This window comes from Lepus europaeus, chromosome 3 (genome assembly GCF_033115175.1).
Source record: "Lepus europaeus isolate LE1 chromosome 3, mLepTim1.pri, whole genome shotgun sequence".
NCBI lineage: Eukaryota > Metazoa > Chordata > Mammalia > Lagomorpha > Leporidae > Lepus > Lepus europaeus.
Genome location: NC_084829.1, coordinates 146,967,514 through 146,993,512, shown reverse-complemented (window position 1 = coordinate 146,993,512; position 25,999 = coordinate 146,967,514). Strand labels below are relative to the sequence as shown.

At 36.1% G+C, this 25,999-nt stretch overlaps 1 protein-coding gene across 3 annotated transcripts in view; it reads left to right on the top strand.

The window, feature by feature from the left end:
• Window positions 1-25,999, top strand: part of SHPRH (SNF2 histone linker PHD RING helicase) — a 109,112-nt gene that overhangs the window by 33,940 nt on the left and 49,173 nt on the right. For all 3 annotated transcript variants that reach the window (XR_009865526.1, XM_062186888.1, XM_062186886.1), the window contains exons 12-18: window positions 1,006-1,169; window positions 1,281-1,537; window positions 2,659-2,780; window positions 16,179-16,267; window positions 19,587-19,679; window positions 20,587-20,694; window positions 21,670-21,812. Coding sequence is in view for 2 of the 3 variants with exons in the window: in XM_062186888.1 (XP_062042872.1) it covers window positions 1,006-1,169; window positions 1,281-1,537; window positions 2,659-2,780; window positions 16,179-16,267; window positions 19,587-19,679; window positions 20,587-20,694; window positions 21,670-21,812 (976 nt within the window). In the remaining variant the exon portion in view is untranslated. The remainder of the gene's footprint in view (window positions 1-1,005; window positions 1,170-1,280; window positions 1,538-2,658; window positions 2,781-16,178; window positions 16,268-19,586; window positions 19,680-20,586; window positions 20,695-21,669; window positions 21,813-25,999) is intronic.

The following is a 25,999-nucleotide window of genomic DNA, read 5'->3' as shown; positions in this document are numbered from 1 at the left end:
AGAAAGTTGTTTAATATACATTAAGTGGGGAAAAATAGCATATGTGCCCAGTCAAGTGATCTATAAGAAATGCCATGCTCTAAAGCATGATCCTGATGGATCAGGAAAGAAAAACACGATAATTTATTTGTTTGAATTAATGTTTATTTTGTTGCTATGAACATGACTCTGTGAGTAAATCTTTTCTATACTTTTTATGATTATCTTAGACTCATTTCCTGGAAGTGGAATTATTGGATCAGAGTGAGGAATATTGGGTCAGAAAATATTCTCCATGTTAGATTAGAATTTTTTTTTCTGATCCAGAAAATCTTGCATCTATTGGTTTCAGACCATGATATATATTAATGTATCTCTTACAAAGCATGCTTAATAAAGCAGTTTTATGTCTTACCTCTGTGGTAGTTTTGAACTGAGTACAAGCTTTGTGTAATGATTCCGTCAACTTTACATTTTAGCATCTGGAACAAAACCTAGAGCAGAGTAGATTCTCTGGACATGTAAACTGGATTAATGTTGAATTTCAACTTTGAGAGCTATAAATCTGCATTTTAATTCATGGAAAGTACTCTGTAATGTTTGTAAAAGTGCTTATTCAAAATAGTAATGAAGGGATAGACATTTGCTTGGCCAAGCAGTTAAGACATTCACATCCCATATTGGAGTGACTGGGTTTAATTCCTGGAACTGGCTCCCAATTCCATCTGCCCACCATTGTAGACCTTGTGAAACAGCAGTGGTGGCTCATGTAATTGGATCTCTGCCACCTACATGGGAGGTTTGATTTGAGCTCCTAACACCTGGCTCCTAACTGACCCTGGCCCAGCTCCGCCCTGGCTATTGCAGGCATCTGGGGAATGAACAAGCAGATGGAGTGAGCTCTGTCTGCTATCTGTCCATCCATCTGTCCTTCTCTCTGTATTTCTCTCTCTCTGGGATAAATAAAATAAAAATAATAATGAAGAAATGCCAAAACAGTATTCTCAATGAACTTTTGTTTTTCAGATCTCTTTGGGTTAGTGGTCTTCCTTGGCATTGAACCTTACTGTATCAAACACTGGTGGGTTCGACTTCTGTATCGGCCTTACTGCAAGAGCAATCCTCAGCCCCTCTACAACTTTATTGCCAAGATACTCTGGAGGTCTGCAAAGAAAGATGTGATTGACCAAGTCAGTGCATTAAGTTTTTATTGATTATGAATATCTAAAAGAAAGAAGAAAGGAAATGGAATGGAAAGTTAAGTTTTCAGATTGAGATCTTGTTTTGCCTTCCTCTTGCAGATCCAAATACCACCTCAAACTGAAGAAATACACTGGCTCCACTTTTCTCCAGTGGAAAGACATTTCTATCATCGTCAGCATGAAGTGTGCTGCCAGGATGCAGTGGTAAAACTTAGGAAGATTTCTGACTGGACTCTGAAACTCAGCAGCCTGGACAGAAGGACCGTCACCTCCATCCTGTACCCATTACTTAGGCTCAGGCAGGCCTGCTGCCACCCACAGGCTGTTCGTGGGGAGTTCTTGCCACTCCAAAAAAGGTTTGATTACCCATTTTCTTACACTGATTGATAATATTATAATAATAAACTGTTTATGTAATCAGCTTTCCAGTCTAGAATTTCACTGACAAACTTTTAAATTAGTTTTCAATTTTTTGTTGCTGTTTTATTGGTGTGGTAATTTTTTTTTTTTGGTACAGAACCTCATTTGTGAAAGAGAATTGCAGTAAAATTATTTGCATGGTTTTGAATATTTCTTTTAAAAGTGGATTGTTTTGGAGTAGTTTTATTTGTTTTTTTGTTTGTTTTTGTAATTTTTTTGACTGCCCTCCAAGTATGAAAGGCTTTTGTTTTTATTAGATTTCTTGATTTCCACATCAGGGAATCAGCTTACATTAAATATTTTCCTTATAAATGTATTATTACCTCTAATTATTCTTGTGAAAACTTTAAGGAGTTTATGTCGATGATACTCCATTGTCCCAGAAATTCTTTTGTGCATCAGATTGCACATTAGGAACTGACCTCATTTTAACACTGGGTATTAGAAAGAAACCCTGTCACGTCCTACAAGAATTATAAAAATTTGACTTTTTCCTTGCCCTTAATCAGACTATAGACAAATAAAGGAAATGACAAGATGATAGATTTCTATAACATAAGGCAAATGTTAAGTAAGTCTCCTAAGATGTATGTACAAATTGCTATGGACATTAATGGAAACAATTTCTATTTATTTGACTTAGGTTAGATACCCTTCTGATGGAGTTGATATTTGACCTGATCCTTGGAGAATCTTCCTTTTTACAGAATGAAAGGAAAAATTCAGGTTTAAAGAAGTTAATTAATTAAGTTGCAGTGCAGGGTTTTAGACTCATTCTCACATTCTGTCACCCATTCTGATATGTCATGTTGTGACTAACTTCATTCTCCCTTGAATGTTATGGGAGAAACTCTGATGGTATCAGAGAGAGGGAAGGGTGCTTGTTGGAATAAAGATAATTAAATTTAAAGCCGTAATGATGAAAATGAATGTATGCAAAATTTTTATTATTGATCTTGTGTGAAAAAAGATTCCATTGAAATAACACCTGGGATTTTCTTTCTACTTTTGAACAATCTGCCCCTCCCCCTTCATTTTTCCTTTTTTTTTTTTTAAGCACCATGACAATGGAAGAGCTGCTGACATCTCTGCAGAAGAAATGTGGGACTGAATGTGAAGAAGCACATCGGCAGCTAGTTTGTGCTCTCAATGGCTTAGCAGGCATCCATATCATTAAAGGTAGAAGGTGATTGCTTTGTTATCTCTGGTTCTTCCAATTACTTTTCTTCATATATCAAGAGAGAAAAATCTTCCATCCACTGGTTCATTCCCCAAGTGGCTGCCACAGCCAGAGCTGGGCCAGACCAAAGCCAGGACCCAAGAGGTCCAGCCAGGTCTCCCACATGGGTGGCAGGTGCCGAAACACTTGAGCTATCTTTTGCTGCCTTCCCAGGGGCATTATCAAGAAGCTGGTTTGAAAGGGGAACAGCCAACGCTCAAACCAGCACTCCAATATGAGATGCAGACATTACAAACAGTAGCTTAACCCACCAAGGCATTATTTTCCGATTACTTTCTGAACAGGATTCATTACAGGAGAAATTAAAATCCTCCCTCCTCTCTGCCTCTCAGGAGATTACTGATTGTAATTAAAATAGGTTGATCTGAATATTGAGAGCAGTTAATGCAGAACAGTTGAAAAACCTTAAAAATCCACATGTGCATTGGCCAGATGCTTCTACTTATAGAAGTTCCTTGGTTTCTGTTTTTGTGAGATTTTAGAGAAATTAGGATGTGAAACAAAATTTGGCTATAAATTAATAAACTTAGTCTTTAACAGTGAACTGAAAACTATCAAAATGTCTAGAAATAGAAATTATAAAACATTTAAGGAAATATTATTTACTAATTTAAAAATAACATTGCTTGTAAATTTATTTTCTCAATGAACATCTGTGTGTCAGGCATGTTCTAGATAAAGATGATGCAAAATAAAATCTCAGGTTTTGTGCATCTTAAATTCTTTTGGGAGGCAGACAAACAAATATACACAATATATACATAATGTATATTTGTAAAGTTGTAATGTTACAGGGCCAGCATTGTGGTGCAGCAGGTTAAAGTCCTGGCCTAAAGTGCTGGCATTCCATATGGGTGCTGGTTCAAGTCCCGGCTGCTCCACTTCTGATCTAGCTCCCTGCTAATGTACCTGGGAAAGCAGCAGAAGATGGTCCAAGTGCTTGGGCTAATGTACTCACATAGGAGACCTGAAAGAAGCTCCTGACTCCTGGTTTCCACCTGGCCCATCCCCAGCTGTTGGAGCCATTTGGAGAGTGAACCAGAGGATGGACAATCTCTCTGTCTCTCTGTAACTCTATTAAATAAAGAAATAATTCTTAAAAATTATTTTTTTAAATTATGCACACACACAAAAACAAGATTGGAAAGAGCATCTTAACTTTCTATAAAAGGTATTATTTTCCATCTCTAAGGAATCACTGTTTTGTTGCCTATGTCTTAAATCTTAAAAATTATCATTTTGTGTATTTTATGTGTTATTTTAGTTGTTATAGGAAGGAAGATAAATTCATTCTATCTTGCTCAATCTAAGCCATAAACAGACATCATATAGTGGACACTTTTAATAAGTGACATTTGATAAACACATTTCCAATATAAATATAAGAACCATAGGAATTGTATTCTGTAGGTTGTAGAGGAATGATTAAATATGTTGACTGACTGATAACATAAAATCAGACTTCTAGACGAGAAAAATTTCAATGTCTGATGTGGGAAATATACTTAATAAATAGAAGACTATGGGGCCGACATTGTGGCATAGTGGGTGATGCTGGCACCTCATTGGGGTGGCAGTTCATGTCCCGGCTGCCCCACCGAATCCCATGTGAGTGCCAGTTTGTGTCCCGGATGCTCCACTTTCAATTCAACTCCCGGCTAATGGCCTAAGAAAAGCAGCAGAGGATAGCCCAAGTGTTTGGGCCCTTGCTACCCATGTGAGAAACTGATGAATTTTCTGGCTCCATGCTTCTGTGCAGCCCATTCCTGGCTGTTATGGCCATCTGGGGGGTCAGCAAGCAGGTGGAAGGTCTTTCTTTGTCTCTCCCTCTCTCTCTGAAACCTTTTCAAATAAATAAATAAATTTTCAAATAAATAACTAAAAAAAAAATGAATAGAAGGTTAGACACTGGAGAAGAAATGGTCAGTGAAGTTTAAGTATAAACTAGCAATACATACAATGTAACATGAAGAACAAAGAGAATAAAGACTGAAAATTTGAAGATAACATCACTGAGATTTTTGACAACTTCAAATGGCTTAATATTCATGTATTGGAATCCCTGAAGAAGAAAATATATATTGTGGATTTTTTTTTCCTTAATTTTATTTAAGGTATACAAATTTCATGCATTTCATACATACAGATTTAGGAACATAATGATTATTTCATATTGTGGGTTTTATAACATAGTGTAAAATGTATAGTAATAGCACAATGTCTGGGAGTGAAGGAATGGGTGTATAATTAATGGTTTTTATACTATTTTTGAAGCGATATGGTAACAGATAAAGGAGACTTTGACAAGTCAAAGATATGTATTATGTGCCCTACAGCAATTGTGAAAAAACACACTAGTGTGCGAAGTTGTAATCCAAAAAGAAGAAATTTTAAATGAATAATTAAAAATCATCAGACTAAAGGAGATAAAAGGAAGCAAAAAAGGAAAAGGCAAATAAAGAACAGATGAGACAATTTGGAAACAATAATAATATGTCAGATTTACACCCAGGCATATCAATGGTTATATTAAATGTGATGTCCTAGATGCCTCAGTTGAAAGTCAGAGATTATCAGACTAGATTAAAAAAACAAAAGCAATATCCCACAATGTATTATCTATGAAAATCCCATTTATATTTAAAGGTGCAAGTATAAAAAAGGTTAAAAAGGTATACCTTGTAAATACTTACAAAATAAAGCCAGAGTGATTTATTACTATCAGACAAAATAGATTTCAGAGTAAAGAATATTACAAGGATGAAGAATGTTATTTCATTTCTGGCAGGGGAAATACCTAGATGTTTTTGGCACCAAAACCAGTACTCAAATAAAATAAAAATTGATAAAACTGATGAGAATTAAGAAATTCATAATTGTAATAAAAAATGTTAACACCCTTCTCAATTACTTACAGAACAAGTAGACAAGAAATAAATAATGACATAACAACATAAGACCATCAACACGAGACCTAACATCATTATTGGATATTTTATCCAACTATAGAAGAAATACATTCTTTTTAAGTACACATGGAACATTTACCAAGATAGGGGATATTCTAGGCTATAAAACAAATCAATAAATTAAAAAGCATTCAAGTCTAATGACATGTTTTTGGTATGACAACAGTAGAATTAAATGAGATCTCAATAGAACAAAGATAAATGGAAAGGTCCTAAATATTTGGAAATTCAATAATACACTTTTATATAACCCCAGAGTTAAAAAATAAGTTGAAAGGTAAACTAGGAAATATACTGAAGTGAATAAAATAAAATACCAAATTTGTAGAAGGTAGCAAATCAGTAAAGATAAGGGAAATTTATAGCACTAAACACATTCTTGGAAAAGGAAAAGTTTCAAACAACTGACACCTTAAGAAAGTTCTTTTAAAGGAAAGCAAATGAAGTAAAAAGTGCACAATAGACAGGAAATAATGAAGGTCAGTGCAGGAATCAACTAAAAGGAAAACTGAAAACCAATAGAGAAAAACCATGAAATCAAAACCTGGTTCTTTGAGATCATTAAAGATTCCATACATATTTAAAAGTATTATGAAGGAATATTATGACCAACTTTATGCCAAAAACTTTTAACAACTTAGATTAAATAGATAAAGCCCACAAGAGGAAATAGATGATTTTTACAGCTGTGTGTCTATTCAACAAATTCATTTTATAGTTAAAATAAATTTCCAGCAAAGAACATTCTAGGCTCAGATCACTTGATTAGTGAATTTTACTGAACATTTATGGAAGAAATAATACAATGTCTGTTTAAACCAGCCAGAAAAATTGAGAAGGGGGATACTACTTTCCACCTTATTTTATGAGGAGTCATTATCTTGATTATAGAACCAAAGACATTAACGGATATGATTGCTGGCTGATACCACTTGTGGACATAGATTCATATTAATTTTTTAAAAATGTTATAATGAATGCAATATATAGAAAGATTAATATGTGTATTATGACTAAATGGAGTTTATCCAGGGAATGCAAGGTTGGCTTAGTTTTTTGAAAAGTAGCTTCTACAGTTCACTGTGTAACAACTAAATAAGGAAAATAATTTGAATTATTATAAGAAAAATATGTGGCAAAATTCAACATTGATTCATGATAAAAACTGATAGCAATATGGGTATCAAAAGTTTTCTCAACTTGATAAAAGCCTTCTATAGAAAACTTATAGCTAATGTCATAGCTAATGATTAGAAATGGAATCTTTTGCCTGTAAGATCGTGAAGACATCAATGATGTTCCCTCTCACCACTTCTGTGAACATTGAGCCTGAGGTTCTTTTCAGTGCAGTACAATAGGGTAAAGAAAAGAATTATCAACTTGGGTAATAAATAAATAAATAAATAAAACTGTCTTTATTTACACTAACACTATTTATATAGAAAAATAGAACTGGGGCCAGCGCTGAGGCACAGTGAGTTAACGCCCTGGCCTGAAGTGCCGACATCGCATATGGGTTCTGGTTCTAGTCCCAGCTGCTCCTCTTTCGATCCAGCTCTCTGCTGTGGCCTGGGAAGCAGTAGAGGATGGCTTAAGTCCCGGGAAGAAGCTCCTGGCTCCTGGCTTCAGATCGGTGCAGCTCTGGCCGTTGCAGCCATCTGGGGAGTGAACCAGCAGATGGAAGACTTCTTTGTCTCTACTTTCTGTGTAATTCTGTCAAATAAATAAAATAAATCCTTTAAAAATAAATAGAGCTAACAAGTGAAATTTACAAAGTGAATCTACCAAACTGAGTTTTATTCTTACACATTAGGAATGAACAATTAGAAATTGTAATAACAGTACAATTCACAGTAATAAAAAATAGGAAGTCAGTTTCAAGAAGACCCATATAAAAAGAGTATAGAAACACTGGAATTGCTGATAAAAATTAAATAATACCTTGTGAAACTATATTCATGGATCAAAAGTTTCATTATTATTAAAATGCTGATTCATCTCAAGTTGATCTATGGAGCCAACGCAGTTAAAATTTCTCCCAAAAAAACTTAAGCAAGCTGTTTCGTAGAAATTGAGAGTGTATTCTAAAATTTGTATGGAAGTACAATAGTCAAGACAACCTTGAAAAAGAACGAAACAGAAGATTGATACTACCTTATTTTGGAGACTAAGTCTGGCAATCAAGACTGGCCTTTTCTTATAGTTAGCGAAGTTGTCCAGTGAAATAGCATGGTGTCCAGAAATAGTCCTACTTATTTCTGATCCAATAAGAAAACAGCCAAATGAAAATAGGCAAAATGTATGAGCACACATTTCAGAGAATGAATAGAGATGGCAAGAAGCACATAAAAACATATTCAACATCATTAATTATTAAATCTGGAAATTGAAAGTATAAGAATACTATACCCTTAGAATGGCTCAAATTAAACAGATGAGATATTAGCAAGGATGTGGAGCAATTCTGTGAATTCCCATTCTCATTCATATGCTGCTGGTGAGAGTAAAACTGTACAATGAGTTTTCCATTATTTCATTTACTCTAATTGTGTTCATTTCCTTGACCTCTACTTAAATGGTGAACTTGGATTTCAACCCTGTACCTCTGCCTTTTGTTAGAATCACTTATTTCTGTAGAAATTTTCCATTTTCTTCATGATAACTTTTCTATCTGAACTAAAATGTTTTTTGCAACTGTAATGAATCATTAAGTGCTCTAACAACTACTTAGATCTGTTACTGCATTTATGATATGGTATTATGTAGATTTTTAGCTTTTGTATCATGATGACTCGCTATAGTAATGGGGAGATTGATTACTGATGTAATTTCTGCATGGTAGTGCAGCACGTTAAGTCTCTGCAGAGGGACACCAGCCTCCCTTTTAAAGGCCAGCAGGAGCTCTGGATGCTCCATTTTCCATCCAGCTCCCTATCAAAGTGCTCAGGAAAGCAGCACCTGGGCCAAGCACCCTACCATCCATATGGGAGAACTGGATGAAGCTCCTGGCTTCAGCTTTGCCCAGCCCTAGCCCTTGTAGCCATTTAAGAAGTGAACCAGTGGATGGAAGATCTTTCTGTCTCCTTTCCCTCCCTCTGTAGTTTTCAACTAAATAAATAAATCTTTAAAAAAGAAGAAATTTCTAAATCCTATTATAATAGATTTGGTTCTGATCATTTGATTTTAGTCTCTCTCAAGCTAAATAGAATATGATCCTTGAAATCTTGTGAATAAATATTTCATAATGGTGAAGTGATGTACAGGCTCAGGCACTGGTAACTTAGTGTGTGTAACTTGCTTAATATTTCTTCATTCTGTGTCAAAATCTGCAGAATTACCATTGTGTTAGAGCTAAAAAGGCATTTCACAATAAATGGTAGTTCCCTCAAACCTTCTATAAGGGTTACTACTAAATTAGTCAATTTGGTTACAGTCATAGAGAGAAGATGCCGCTATTTTCAATACCCAGTAAGACTTTAAAAAAAATCACTTGCCCAGAATTTTTTTTTTCTGTTTTTATTTATTTGAAAGAGAGATCTCATAGGGCTGGCACTGTGGTGTAGCTGGTGGAGCCGTCGCCTGCAGTGCTGCTCCACTTCCGATCCAGCTCTCTGCTGTGCCCTGGGAAATCAGTAGAGGAAGGATCAAGTCCTTGGGCCCCTGCACCCACATGGGAAGACCTGGAGGACGCTCCTGGCTCCTGGCTTAGGATCGGCGCAGCTCCAGCCCTTGCGGCTAGTTGGGAAGTGAACCAGTGGATGTAAGACCTCTCTCTCTCTCTCTGCCTCTCCTTCTCTCTCTGTGCAACTCTGACTTTCAAATAATAATAAATAAATAAATAAATAAAAAATAAATAAATAAATAAAATCTTTCAAAAAAAAAAAAAAAGAACAGAGGTCTGTCTTCTGCTAGTTCACTCCCCAAGTACTTGCAACCGCTGGGAGTCCAAACTCAATCCAGGTTTCCCATATGGAAGGCAGAGACCCAAGTGATCCACAATATATACAAGCATGAAGCCGTGCTTTCTGTTGAGTATAAGGAAATAGTCAAAGCTTCTTTCTTTGAGTATCCTGTCTTTAGTTATTTGCTCGTCTGCGTAACAGAATCATAACTAGAAAATTGTTACTGTCCTGGATATTTGGGTTGTATGATATTGGTTTGTGTTAGAGCCGTCAGCAGCTGAGCTATTTCTGTAGCTCTAGGTTAGAATTGAAAATATGGCTTCTCATCTGTTCTGCTATTGTTGTAATTTTGAACTTGAGTGTATTATTCTTCAGTTGCTCTGTCAATAAATAGAGATAATACTGTATGCTTTACCTCCCTCAGTATCTGAATATGAAGTGTGGAAATTTTTTATAAAAACATAGAATGTGACGTTACTGATTATAGTAATATGAGGTGACCTAAGATCCTTACCATTTTGAACTTGCTCACAATGCAAATTATTATCACTAATAGGAGAAAAGGACATATTATCCATAATGATAAATGGTTCAGTTATAGCACAAGCAACTTTGTAAACAAATTTTCCATCTAGGATGTTACCTGAAAAGTCTTCAATTTAGCTGCCAATGTTTGCAGCTTTGTTTTTCTCTTAACAATTCTTGGTTACAGTCAGTCATCACCATCATCATTTTTATCTCAATGTTAAGCATGTTCCCAGCATCAGTATAAAAGTATGTGTGCTTTACAGTCAGTAGAGAAAAAGACTAAACAAGGCAAATATTTAATAGAGAATTTTTTTAAAAAATTAAACTTTGGGGAAAATATCAAATATAAAATGTCTAAAACCAGCTTTTCTCAGTGCCAGGTTAATTGAATGGAATAATTGTGATTAAAATCTGTAGACTACTTGATTATCACAGATTAGAAATACGTTTGCTCTGCCAACTCTGTGGCTCACTAGGCTAATCCTCCACCTGCGGTGCCAGCACTCCAGGTTCTGTCCCATTGCTCCTCTTCCAGTCCAGCTCTCTGCTGTGGCCCGGGAAGCCAGTGGAGGATGGCCCAAGTGCTTGGGCCCTACACCTGCATGGGAGACCCGGAGGAAGCACTTGGCTCCTGGCTTCGGATCAGCGCAGTACACCGGCCGTAGCAGCCATTTAGGGGGTGAACCAACGGAAGGAAGACCTTTCTGTCTCTCTCTCTCACTGTCTAACTCTGCCTGTCAAAAAAAAAAAAAAAAAGGAAATACATATGCCTGTCTTAGAAATTACATGAATGATGAATGTACTGTTTATATTCAGATCATTAAAACCTTGCATTATATCTGAGAAATAATCTTTTTTCTATAAGCATTTTGCATTATATTTAACATCTTCATGCAGATATGCTATTTTATCCTCATAATTACTTGATTTAGATATTATATGCATTTTCCTTAAGGAAACTGTGTTTAGAAAGGCTTTCTCAAAATTATGTCTAGTAAGTGACTGAATATGCCCTGGATCTTTTGATTTCGAATTATACATATAGTACTTTTTATTATTCTGTATCTGCTTCTTTACCAAATTGACATCTACATTTATAAACCTCAATATTACAATATCAATAGTAGGCTGATACAGTTAAAAATGTGTAAAATGGAGTAATACAGTATTTGTAGATTACCACTGTAATAAAAATAAATTTCAGCTTTCCTATCTAGGTTTTACAATTGCCTTCTTCATTTTATTCTGTTCTTATGACACAAAGGCTTACACAGTGAATGGATTTCTCCCCCTGGCCTTTCATTTTTCTTTTTGCCTTTCCCTGTGTGAAGCTATCTATGTTATGAGGATTGGAAAAAAATGTTGCTCATCTGATCATTTCCAAACACTGTTGCCACTGCAGCCAGATCACTGCTCTTGCTTGGCAAAATAGCATATAGTTGTGTAACAGAAGCTATATCACTGGTCTTTTCAGATGGTTTCCACTGCATTTATACTGTAGTGCCTTGTCTTTCTGTGAGTAAAACTGTAGCAAACTATTGCTGATTATTAAGAGAAATTCATACCAGACTATCTTTTATGATATGTCCATTCTGTATTTATAATTATAAACTTAATTATAGGTTTGTTACTTTTAGTTTCCACTAATTCTATGGTAGGTAAAACATCATCCATTTTTAAAAGTAACATGAAGTATTTAACTTGCATAGAGTGAGGAATATCTGGCCCACAGGTCATATAAGGCCTACAAAATCATTTGGTTTGGCCCTGCCAAAACAACCTCAGGTGAGACTCAAAATACAGTAAATTTATAGCAGGCTAGCTTTTTAAGTTGATAATTTTGTATGGCAAACAAATGATGTTATTAATATCAAATGGCTCTCGGCATAAAAAATTTCCCCGCCCCTGACAGATACCTTTTATGTGGAGCTGATGGAGAACTCAACCAGTGAAGGTCTGACTTTTAAAAGGAACCTAATTTCAACCTCTATAGGGATTCGTTTATTTGAGGGTTCTTGGAAAATGGAATTAAAAGATAAGCTTATTTTGGTACAAAAAAATTTTGGAAGTCCATGCAATATGAAAAAAGTCCTTGAAAAATACATATTATGAAATATTCTTAATGGGTTTCAAAAAATATTTGTACCAAAATAAGCTTATCTTTTAATTCTGTTTTTTCATGGACTTTATGATGTGACCTCATAGTATATGTAAATGTATACATTTGATATATAATGCATATGCTAACATCCTCAGTGACTATGGTATTAAACATATAATATTATTCCAGCTTTGAACTGTTGTTTGTTTTATAGTTATGCCCTGGAAAAAAATGAGGTTGGCAATATCAAATCTAATAAATTGTGTTTATTTGGAAATGTTAGTGCCATCAAGTGGCCAAGAAAGGGAATTTCAAAATTTGGTTTAAACTTATTAAATCTATTGAATATGTGTACTTTTGTGTCTTCTTAAGAAAGCCTGTCATTTTAATAAATGTAAAAACAAATACTAAGGCAAAGTAAGTACAGCTGCTTCTGTTACAGGCTAGACACTATACCTCCATTAAAAGGTGTGGTAGGGCCGGTGCTGCGGCTCAACAGGCTAAACCTCCGCCTAGCTGCGCCGGCACACCGGGTTCTAGTCCCAGTCGGGGTGCCGGATTCTGTCCCAGTTGCCCCTCTTCCAGGCCAGCTCTCTGCTATGTCCCGGGAGTGCAGTGGAGGATGGCCCAAGTGCTTGGGCCCTGCACCCTATGGGAGACCAGGAGAAGCACCTGGATCCTGCCTTTGGATCAGCGTGGTGCGCCGGCCACAGTGCACTGGCCACGGCGCCATTGGAGGATGAACCAATGGCAAAGGAGGACCTTTCTCTGTGTCTCTCTCTCTCTCACTGTCCACTCTGCCTGTCCAAAAAGTGTGGTAATTTTGAAGGGAGAATTGTTAAAAGAACTATTTCTTTCAATTTTTTTTGACAGGCAGAGTGGATAGTGAGATAGAGAGACAGAAAGGTCTTCCTTTTTGCCGTTGGTTCACCCTCCAATGGCCGCTGCGGCCGGCGCATCTCGCTGATCCGAAGCCAGGAGCCAGGTGCTTCTCCTGGTCTCCCATGCAGGTACAAGGCCCAAGGACTTGGGCCATCCTCCACTGCCTTCCCGGGCCATAGCAGAGAGCTGGCCTGGAAGAGGGACAACCGGGATAGAACCCGGTGTGCTGGCGCCGCAAGGTGGAGGATTAGCATGTTAAGCCACGGCACCAGCCAAAAGAACTATTTTCTGAAAGTGACAGTCATTACTAATGGAATCTGTGTGTCTTTTGAAAAGGTTTAAGAATCTTAAAATAATAAAAAAAAAAACCTCAGTGTATAGCTATAATTAACTATTCCTATGTTAGCATGAGATTTTATTTTATTTATTTATTTATTTATTTATTTTATTTTTAACAGGCAGAGTGGATAGTGAGAGAGAGAGACAGAGAGAAAGGGCTTCCTTTTGCCGTTGGTTCACCCTCCAATGGCCGCCGCGGTAGGCGCGCTGCGGCCGGCACACCACGCTGATCCGATGGCAGGAGCCAGGTGCTTCTCCTGGTCTCCCATGGGGTGCAGGGCCCAAGCACTTGGGCCATCCTCCACTGCACTCCCTGTCCACAGCAGAGAGCTGGCCTGGAAGAGGGGCAACCGGGACAGGATCGGTGCCCCAACCGGGACTAGAACCCGGTGTGCCGGCGCCACAAAGCGGAGGATTAGCCTAGTGAGCCGCGGCTCCGGCCAGCATAAGATTTTATTATTGTGAAAAGAACCTCCCTCATCAGAGTGAGTGGAGTTGTTTGATTTCTGAAGTATTGTGAAGGTATATATTTTAGAAAGCTTTGCATTAAATAACTGGTAGAACTGAATATTTTTAAAAATATAAAAAGCATTTTGAATAACAGTGAACTATAAAATGCCACTGAGCTAGGCAGTTAAAAAATGTTTGAAGTGCTGAATTTTGTTAAGTATATTTTGATGCTGCTTTTTATATGTATATATTTAACAAAAAAAGAGAGAGGGCTTCTACAAAATTTACAAAGCGATGTATATCTCTGTGTATGTGTCATTAAATATATATCAAGAAATTAGTTTGATGTTTTTAAAACGGCAAATGAATGTAACGATTGTGAAAAAAAACATTCTTGGCAGTAGAAACTTGAACGTATCTACAATTTTTCTCCTATTTTATTATTTGCCAGTGAGATTTTTATTTTAATTGTATTGGTGAATTTTTAATTTCCTACAAGCAGTTAATAAGAATAATTCCATGATTCTAACCAATAAAAATATTTCATCTCCTTTCATTTAGGTATCATTACTCTGTTTCCTCTCAAGAACCAGAGAGAAAATATATTAGGTATTGTGAGTCATAGGGTCTCAGCAAGGCTACTTTTCTGCTATTGTAGTGTAAAAGCAGCACAGATACTACCTAAACAAATGAACCTAACTGAGTTCTAGTAAAACGTTATTCATGGATCCTGAAATTTAATTTCACTTGCCACAAAACAGATATAACTCATAGGCCATATTGTATAAATTTATGCTTTAATTGATAATGAACTTCTAGTTAGGAACTGTAAATAACAGGATGCATCTCCGGTGGACTGTGATTTGTGTGGCCTGAAATGGAAAGAAGATCCCCAAGTTTTTGAAATAGTGTGTTTAATTATACATTATTTTTATCTAATTGCAAGAACAAAATAATATATTATTTTTCGAAGAATTGTGTATAGGCTAATCATAGAGTTTTGAATATTTATAAATGCTTACAGTTACCCTAAAGTTACCGTTAACAGCAAACATCATGACTACTAATTAGCACCCTTTGAATTCAATAAGCAGAAAATTATTTGTCTAAATTACAAGTTAATCCAGAATTTTTCAGTGTCATTTTAAAACATTATAAATATATTTGATTGTAAATATATTTCAAAATATATTTCAGTATAATTTTAAGACCTCCAGAGGAGTTTTTGTTTAATCACAAACTTACTTTTAACATTTTATTTCGGGATAGTTGTAAGTTTACAAAATAAAAATTGTGAGGTAGTAATCCAAAGAATTACCATATATCCATTACCATATTTCCTCTATTTATATCTTATATTAGTATATGTGTCATAGTTAATATTAAGTATAATAAGACATCATATGCTGTAGAATTTAAAAAGCAACTATAATACTAAGGGGGCTAGGACTGTGGCAAAGCTGGTTAAGCTGCTGCTCTGGCATCCATATCAGAGTGCGAGTTAGAGTCTTGACTGTTCTGCTTGTGCTTCTAATCTAACTTCCTGCTAAAGTTCGTGGGAAGGCAATGGATGATGGATCAAGTACTTGGGCCCCTGCCACCCATGTAGGGAACTGGGATGTAGCTCCTGGCTCCTGGCTTCTGTATGACCCAGTCCTAGCTGTTGTGGCCATTTGGATAGAGTACCAGTAGATGGAAGATATCCCTCTCTCCGTCATTCCTTCTCTCTATTGCTCTGCCTTTCAAATAAAAATAAGTCTTTTAAAAATATTAGTACTGAAGTCAGATCTCTTTAAAAAATAATAGTTGTGGGGCTGGTGTTGTAGTGTAGCGGGTAAAGCTGCTGCCTGTGACACTGGCATCCCAAATGATTACTGGTTTGTGTCCCGGCTGCTCCACTTTTGATTAAGCTTCCTGCTAATGCTGTGGGAAAGCAGCAGCAGGTGTCCCACATGTTTGGGCCCCTTTACCCACATTAGAGACCCTGATGAAGCTCCTGGTTGTTGTGGCTCTAGGGAATGAAGCAGCAGCAGATAGAAGATCTCTCTCTCTCTCTCTCGATCTCTCTCTCTATTAGTTGTATTAGATGTGTAAAGGCAGTAAATATGTGACACTGGGGGCAAAATTCATGACTTTTTATGCTTTAATTACCTTTGAATTTCCTAGGTGAATATGCCTTGGCAGCAGAACTGTACAGAGAAGTGTTGCGCTCATCTGAGGAGCACAAAGGAAGACTCAAAACTGATTCCCTTCAAGTGAGTAAAAGCTGAACACTTTCAAGTATATACAAATATTCAATTTTTTTTTTACAAAATAATTTTGCTAAATATTTTATGTGACAAAAGGTAACAGACTGGGGTCATAATCACTGGGAATAAAGCTTAGGATTCAGTCTTTTAATAACCACTCAGGGTGAATTGTACATATACACCCTAAAGCTTGAGAATCACTCTCTAGTATTGTGTCTACTCAGGCCAGTTTTGGCCACAAGTCTGACAAGAATAATCTGTAATCTATGTTTGAAAAATAATTCAAATTATTTGTATTTCAAAGAGTAGATAAGTTTTTAACACTTTTGCATGTGAACATTAGCCTATTTGTTCATAAGATTTTCACCAAAAAGAAAGAAAAACTAGTTAAACTCAGCCATGGAACTAAATGATAATGAAGCCTATACAGTGGTCTTCTAATTTAATTTTTAGAGGTCTGTTCAGGGAAACTTGGATATTTGAATTATAACACTTGCTTCTCCTTTCCTTTATGGTTCTTTCCAGATGTTTCCATAGACAAGACTCTCCAGCTAAATAGGAAGTAAAGATCATTTTGAATACCCTTGGCATAGGCTTGAGTCTCAGGTGATATCACTTGTTTACTGCTCAGAATATAGACCTTGAGAATTACACACTCACATGTGCCAGAGTGGGGTATTAGGAGGAATGTATGAGGGAGTAGCAGGAGCAGCAAATTAAGTAAAAGACTACTTATATTCTTAGGAATAAGAGTTAGTGAAGACAGTCCCTGAACCATCCTTCAAAAAAAGATTTGTTTATTTGAAAGTTACAGAGAGAGCAGAAGAGAGGGAGAGGAAGAGGGAGAAGGTTCTTGCTTTTTAGTCATGGGAGAGGGAGAGGGTTCTTGCTTTTTAGTCACAGTAATGCCACTCGCTAAAAGAGCTTGGCTTCTTGAATGTCTTACTCTGTCCAGTTACATTAGCCTTTCTGTTTCTTTGGGATAAAATGTGTGAAGTGGTAGAAATAGACTGTTAAGTATTCCTGCTTCACCACCAATAGCAAAAGTCCTCTTGCACAAGCACAGACAGAAAAGATAGGACAACTTGCTAGCATTTCAAGTTTCTCTAATATTGTGTACTTTTCTTTTTGCCATTAAATCCGATAATGTCACTGATTTTATTATCTATGAATCCATGTAGAAAACACCTACCACATTTGAAGTAAATTTTTTTAAAGATTTATTTATTATTTATGTGAAAGTCAGAGTTACACAGAGAGAGGAGAGGCAGATAGAGAGATAGGTCTTCCATCTTCTGGTTCACTCCCTAGTTGGCCATAATGGCCAGAGCTGCGCCGATCTGAAGTTAAGAGCTGGGAGCTTCCTCTGGGTCTCCCACGCAGGTGCAGGGGTCCAAGGACTTGGGCCATCTTCTGCTTTTCTGGGCATAGCAGAGAGCTGGATTGGGTGGAGCAGCTGGGACTCAAACCTGTGCCCATATGGGATGCTGGCACTTCTGGCCAGGGCATTAACCTGCTGCACCACAGTGCTGGCCCCTGAAGTAACTCCTCCAAGATTGACTGTACAGTGATATTAAATATGGTCTGTAGTCTGTAGTCAAGCAGAATGAACCTTTAAAGTCTTAAATCACTGGCACCAAGCTAGCTCCTACCAGAAGGATGCTTCCAATCATCTTTTAGCTGTTATCTTTCTTCCCAAGTAAAATGTTAACAGATAGACACTACTTTGACTTGATTCTCATAGTTGTTGACTCCAGAGGGATCCTGTAATGACCTGCAGATTCACTAACAGAGTGAGAAGTGTATTATATCTAATAGAGAAATATAAAGTAGAATTTTCTTCCTTCTACCCATTTTTCCTATAGTTCCTCTCCTATTTAGCAGTTAAGTTCAACATATCTATGTCACAACCCTGTTTTCTTTTCTTTTAAATAAAAAAAGATTTATTTTATTTATTTGAAAGAGTTACAGAGAGAGGTAGAGACAGAGAGAGAGGTCTTCCATCCGCTGGTTCACTCCCCAGATGGCTGCAATGGCCGGAGTTGTGCCGACCCGAAGCCAGGAGCCAGCAGCTTCTTCCAGGTTTCCCACGCGGGTGCAGGGGCTCAAGGACTTGAGCCATCTTCTGCTGCTATCCCAGGCCATAGCAGAGAGCTGGATTGGGAGAGGAGCAGCCAGAACTAGAACCGATGCCTATACAGGATCCCAGCACTTCAGGCCAGGGCTTTAACCCGCTGCACCACAGCGCTGGCCCTGTTCTTTCTTTCTTCATTGTTCTTACTTTTATCATAATATAATTGTAAGGCTCATTCTCAGTAGAGAAGGAATCAAGTTCAGTGCAGTCAGCCTTTATTTTATTTATTTGGCTTTCTCAAACATAGACAAAAGTACCTATAGTAGAAGAAATATACCTATTTTACATATTCTGCTAAGTGTATAACCATACTTCATAAGACTTCATTTTTTGGGGGCCGGCGTCGTGGCTCATTGGTTAATCCTCTGCCTGTGGGCGCTGGCATCCGACATGGGCACCGGGTTCTAGTCCCGGTTGCTCCTCTTCCAGTCCAGCTCTCTGCTGTGACCCGGGAAAGCAATGGAGGATGGCCCAGGTGCTTGGGCCCTGCATCCACATGGGAGACCAGAAGGAAGCACCTGGCTCCTGGCTTCAGATCAGTGCAGCATGCCGGCTGTAGCGGCCATTTGTGGAGTGAACCAATGGAAGGAAGACCTTTTTCTCTGTCTCTCTCTCTCTCTCACTGTCTAACTCTGCCTGTCAAATTAAAAAAAAAAAAAGGACTTCATTTGTTTGTATTTATTTATTATTTGAAAGGCAAAGTTACAGAGACTGACAAAGAGCTTCCATCCTCTGATTCACTCCCCAGATAGCCGCAACAGGGCAGACAGAAGCCATGAGCCAGGAGCTTCTTCCAGGTCTCCCATATAGGTGCAGGAGCCCAAGCAGTTGGGCCATCTTCTGCTTTCCCAGGGGCATTAGCAGGGAGCTGAATTGGAAGGGAGCAGCCAGGATTCAAACTGGCACCCACATGGGATGCAGGCACTGCAGACTGCAGCTTAAGACCTTTTGCCACAGCGCCAAACCCAGACTTCATATTTTTAATTGTAGAAAATTCATATCATTTTGGTTTAAGTTCTTTGCTATAATTGACATCATTTTTTCTGAAAGTGTTGATAAATTATTTTAAAGCAAAAGTATTTGGTGATGATCTTTATGTAGTATTAGTCCTGATTGCCATATTATAAAAGTAGATTTTATTTAAAGCTCACTTTATTGACTGTCAAATTATTGCCTTTTGTGTGTTTGTAGAGACTTCATGCTACCCATAACTTGATGGAATTGTTGATAGCCAAGCACCCAGGGATACCTCCTACCTTGCGAGATGGCAGACTTGAGGAAGAGGTAATAGGTTTTCACTCTCACGTGAAGGAAAACGTGTTTCTTCAAATTTTATGATCCATTTAGTTGATTTTTCTTAGCCATTCAACATTTAAATAAATATGAACATCTTTTCCTGTTGCTTTGACATACCAAACTTTGCTTGATATGCTTTTGGATGTAGAGAATGGCAGTACTACATATTTGCTTTTCTGGTGACCTGCTTGCAATTATATGATAAAGTTGGCAAATAAGCAAACAGATTTTTTTCTCTACCTTGCTGTGTCTTATGTAAAGCAGAACATAAACTCAAAGAAGTTCTCTGTTCAATAAATCTTGCCTCTCATTGAGAAGACTGATAGTAAGTTATTTCACTCTAAATTGTTAGTAGCTTATTATGCTAATTCTTCAGAAAATTTTACCTTTCAAAGATCAAAGAAAAAGAGCAAAGCTAAAAAAGTGTGTTGAAAATATATTGAATTTATAATTGGAATCTTTATTTATATCAACTAGGTAAAGTACATTTATAAAGTTGTATAAGGTTCTTTGATTATAGTGGTTATTACTTTTTTTGTAAACCATTTAGTCTGCAAATAAAAATTGCATATATTTACAGTATACATGATGTTTTGATATACATGACATTGTGGAATTGTTAATCAAGCTAATTAACATGTTTTACATCACAGACTTGTAATGTTTTGTGGTCAGATCAGTGCAAATATACACTTAACAATTTTCAACTGTACAATATATTGTTTTTAACAGTAATCATCATGTTGTATATTAGATCTCTGGCACTTATTCCTCCTATCTAACTGAAATGATTGTATCTTTGACTGACATCTTCCCAGTCTTGTTCTTGAAACATAGTACTAAATTATTTTCCAGATTTGGAGTAAATTTACATTGGTTTTCTGTTTTAACACAGGCCAAACAGCTGCGAGAGCACTATATGAGTAAATGCAACACAGAAGTTGCCGAAGCCCAGCAAGCTTTACAACCTGTGCAACAGACCATACGTGAGCTCCAGAGAAAGGTACATACCCAAAATGCAGTGCTTCTTACTTGTGTTTGTATCCAAATAACACCTTTTTGTTTGTTTGTTTGTGGAGAAGCTTTAAATTTCTCATTCATCTTGGAATACTTAGTACCTAATACAGTGTCTGGTTCACAATACAAGTTTATTTATTACCAGCAATATTTATTAGTGGAATGGACAAATGCAAAGATACATGAACTATTTTGAGGTTCTCTTTTATTTCATTTAAACTATAAGGAGTTTCTTACTTTGGCTGTGTAACAAGTTGCCTCTTGAAAAACATAAAGACTTCTGTGACCTGCTTTTGATTTTCCAAAATACTTTGTTTTACCATATTAGAATATTAGAACCATAAATATTTTTCTTATGGAGTACATGCCATTTTTCATTTAACAAAATTTCTTTTTTATGAAATCAGTAGCGAAGATTGTAGAGGCAACTATACACATACAGTCTTTAACTTCTCAGTTTTTAAGTTCTACATTTTGTTCTTCTAATTCATTAGTTAATCATAATTATCAACCCATAAAAAGTGGAAAGACCACTGTTCCATAGAAATACGGACAGGAGCTCTAAATAATAATCAAATTAGAAGATATCAGTTTTATTCTTATACATTGGATTTCTTTTGTATTCTATATTAACTTCTTTCTTATTCTGAGAAAGAGACCTATTATTTCTATAGAATGAATACTGATTTTCAATTTGATAAAATATTTTAATATACTTTTGTTATACAAGTTTATACAGTAAATTTTTATTCATCCTGAGTACTCTAGAAATAAATGTTCCACTTAATTATTATGCAATAATAATTAGTATGTATTTAGATTGTGTTTGTCTCCTCCTGTTATAATCCCTTTGAAAATAGTATTGCTTCCTTTGAACTTTTCATATCACCCTTCCTAAAATGATGGAAACATAATGAGTACTGCAACAAATATTAATTGATCAACTGTTGCCTTTTTACAGATTCGTTCTAATTCTCCTTGGTGGCTGAATGTGATACATAGAGCACTAGAATTTGCTGTTGGTGAGGAACTTGTTCAGAGAGTAAGAAATGAAATAACCAGCAACTACAAGCAACAAACTGACAAGCTTTCCATGTCAGAGAAGTAAGAAAATAGTACGAAGTATAATAGCTATGAATAATCACCCCAAGTATTCAGATCATTGCTTATTTAGAAGAGCAATTACATATCAGAATATATTGTGGTTATCAACATCTGGGTTTTATATTTTGCCAGAAGTACATTTCAAAGAAAAATAAGAAGTATAAAACAGACCCTTTCCCATACAGTAGCAACTGTTAACATATTCTCTTTTTATTGCTTATTTTAAAATGTGCTTAAAATTTTATCTCTCTCTTTTTCTTTTTGTTGTTGAATATACCCAAAGGCAGTTTTAAACACAATTTTAAAATAGGCTTTGTTTAGGAGAATTTCATTCCTGACATAAGGCATTCTTGCTGTGTGAATCATTCCCAAAGAATTAAATGTCGTTAAATATCAGTGGTCCAGTTTTTGTACTGTAGAGTTACTTGCTGTCTCTTCCCTGTTTTTCTTCTCATCAATGGTCACCATTCTTTAACATTTTTAGAAATAAATTGGCCTGTTTTTCTTATATATAAATAGTAAATAATTCATTCCAAGTACAATTTTATTTATCAAAAGTGTCCTGAATGATTAGAATGTCTATAGGATTTGGGAATTAGTGTCATGTCAGAACTGTTGATTCTAGGTTAGGGAGAAAGAGAAAGTATCTTTGATTATCTCTGAAATCACATCCCTATGTGAGAGGTCAGTCTTAGCATTAGTGGTACTTTTCAGTGAGAAATTCAGCCTAAGAATATTTGTGTAAGGTTTTAAAATGTTTTCTGTTACTATTCCAAATTGCTGTTCTAAAGGTCTGTTAAAGGAATTCTGCCCCATTTCTCATGGGTTTTATTGTAGTCACCAACTATTTTATTTTTTTGGGGGGGAGGGGGCGGGACAGAGTCAAACAGGCAAGAGAGAGCCCCTAACCACTGATCCATACTTCTGATGATAGCAGTGGCCAGGACTGGGCTGGGCACAACCTGGGAGCTGGGAGCTTATCCAGGTTTTCCACATGGGTGGAAGGGACTCAGTCACTTTGAGCTATCACCACTACTGTCCAAGGTCTGCATTGACAGGAAGCTAGAATCAAGAGCTGGAGCTGGGAGTCAAGCCACAGATTCTGATAGAGGATGCAGGTGTCTTAATCATTGTCTTAAATCCTAGTCTTAATGTCCATTGCCAGTGATCATCATTTTGACCATTCAGAGCCTAGTGAGCTGCTTGTTTCTGTGGTACATGGAGAATATATGTGCTTCTAAACAAACCCCCTTTTTCTCTATTAAGCCCTCTCTTCTAAGATAAGTTGCCATTTAAGTTACAGTTCATTTTATTCAGTTTAAAAGCTAAATCCATATGTATTCTACTAGCCTTGTAAAATTAGGTAAGAAAATATTAAAAATTTTGAACTTGTTTTTCTTATATCACACAGAAACTACTTAAAAGTTGTAAATTCTCATTTAGAACACATTTTTAATGAGCGTTTTGAGACCTGAATAGGAACTATAAAATACAGGAAATATGAAATATACCATTAATTACACATTGTTTTTAAAAACATTAGATATAAATAGAAAATACTTCTAAATATATAATTGGACATATAAAATACCTATAGGCTCATTAGTTAATTTTTTTTTTTTTAATTTAAGATAAACTCCATGTAATTGATATATACAGATTCAGGAACATAGTGATACCACTTACCTAACCTCCCATCCACCCATGCACTCACCCTTCTTCCTCCTTCCTCTCTTATTCCCCTGTCTAAATTTTTATAATGATCGACTTTCAGTTTACTTTATACTCATGGGATTAACCTTACACTAAGTGAAGAGTTCAACAAATAGAAGTCAAAAGAAAAAAAGCACCTTTCCTCAACAGTAGACACAAGGGCTGTAAACAATCATCAAATCTCAAAATGTCTTCTTCACTCCTATACATGACATTTTTTGTACTCTGCTAGTTACCACAGATCATGGAAAATATATGGTATTTGCCTTTTGGGGGCTGGATTATTTCACTAAGTATTATGGTTTCCAATTGTAACTATTTTTGTACAAAAGACAGGATTTCATTCTTTTGTACTGCTGAGTAGTATTTCATACTATATAGTAAATCTCACAATTTCTTTAGCCACTTATCACTTGATGGACATCTGGGTTGATTCCATATCTTAGCTATTGTGAATTGAGCTGCACTAAACATGGGGGTACAGATCACTCTTTCATATGCTTATTTCATTTTCCTTGGGTAAATTCCCAGGAGTTGGATTGCTGGGTCATGTGATGTATCTATTTTAAGCTTTCTGAGGTATCTCCAATGCTATCTTCTACAACGTCTGTACTAGTTTACATTCCTACCAACAGTGGACTAGGGTACTTTTTTCCCCACATGCTCGCCAGAATTCATTGCTTGTTGATTTGTCTATGAGAGCCATTCTAACTGGGTTGAAGTAAAATGTCATTGTAGTTTTGATTTTCATTTCTCTAATGGCTATTGATCCTGAGCTTTTTTTCATGTATCTGATTGATGGCCATTTGAATTTCTCTTGTGAAAATTGCCTTTTTAAGACCTTTGTTTATTTCTTAACTGGATTGTTCGCTTTGTTGTTGAGTTTCATGAGCTCTTTATAGATTCTGGATATTAATCATTTATTGGTTGCATAGTTTGCAAATATTTTCTCCCATTCTGTTGGTTGCCTCTTCACTTTGCTAAATGTTTCTATTGCAATGCAGAAGCTTCTCATCTTAGTGTAATCCCATTTGTCAATTTTTGCTTTGATTGCCTTTACTTCTGGGTTCCCTTCAAGAAGTATTCACCTATGGCAATGCCTTGCAGAGTTTTTCCATTGTTCTTCTCTAGTAATTTGATGATATCAGGTCATAGATTCAAATCCTTGATCCATTTTGAGTTGATTTTTTTGTTATACGGTGTAAGATAGGGGTCTTTTTCCTATTTCTGCACAAGGAGATCCAATTTTCCTAACACCATTTTTCTTTACTTCAGGAATTGATTTTAGTTCTTTTGTCAAAGATTAGTTAGTTGTAGATGCATGGATTAATTTCTGGAGTTTCTGTTCTGTTCCATTGGTCTGCATGTCTATTTTTGTGTTAGTACCAGGCTCTTTGGATTGAAACTGTACTATAATATATCTTCAAGTTGAGTATTTTGAATTTGTAAATTGCTTTCAGTAGAATGTATACTTTGATGATATTAATTCTTCCAATCCATGAACTTGGAAGTTTTTTTTTTTTTTTTATCTTCTATTTCTTTCTTTAGTATTTTATAATTTTCATTGTAGAGATCTTTCCCCTCTTTGGTTAAATTTATTCCAAGGTTTTTAAAATTTTTTTTAGCTGTTCTAAATGGGATTGATCTTAGAAGTTCTTTCTCAATCATAGTATTGACTGTGTATACAAAAGCTATTGATTTTTGTGTGTTAATTTTATATCCTGCAACTTTAGCAAACTCTTTTGTGAGTTCCAAAAGTCTCTTAGTGGAGTCTTTTGGTTCCCATAAATATGGAATCATAGCATCTGCAGGTGGATAATTTGACTTCCTCCTTTCTAATTTCTATCCCTTTGATTTCTTTTTCTTGCCTAATGACTCTGGCTAAAACTTCTAGGACTATCTTGGATAATAGCAGTAATAGTGGGCATCCTTGTCTGGTTCTGGATCTTACTGGGAATACTTCCAACTTTTCCTCATTCAATAAGATGCTGGCTGTGGGTTTGTCATAAATTGCCTTGATTGTGTTGATGATGTTCCTTCTATACCTATTTGCTTAAGGCTTAAGGATGTTGAATTTTATCAAATGCTTTTTGTGCATCTATTGAAATAATCATATGGCTTTTATTCTTCAGTTTGTTAATGTGATATATCACATTTATTGTTTTGCATATTTTGAAACATCACTGCATACCAGGGATAAATCCTACTTGGTCTGGTGCTTGATCTTTCTGATGTGTTGTTGAATTCGATTAGCTAGTATTTTGTTGAAAATTTTGCATCTATGTTCTTCAGGGAAATTGGTCTATAGTTCTCTTTCTTTTTTGTAGCTTTTCTTGGTTTTAGAATTAGTTTAGGAGGATCCCTTTCATTTCAATTGTGTTAAAATAGCTTAAGAAGAATTGGAATTATTTCTTGTTTAAAAGTCTCATAGATTCAGCAGTACAGACATCCGATCTTGGGCTTTTCTTTGTTTG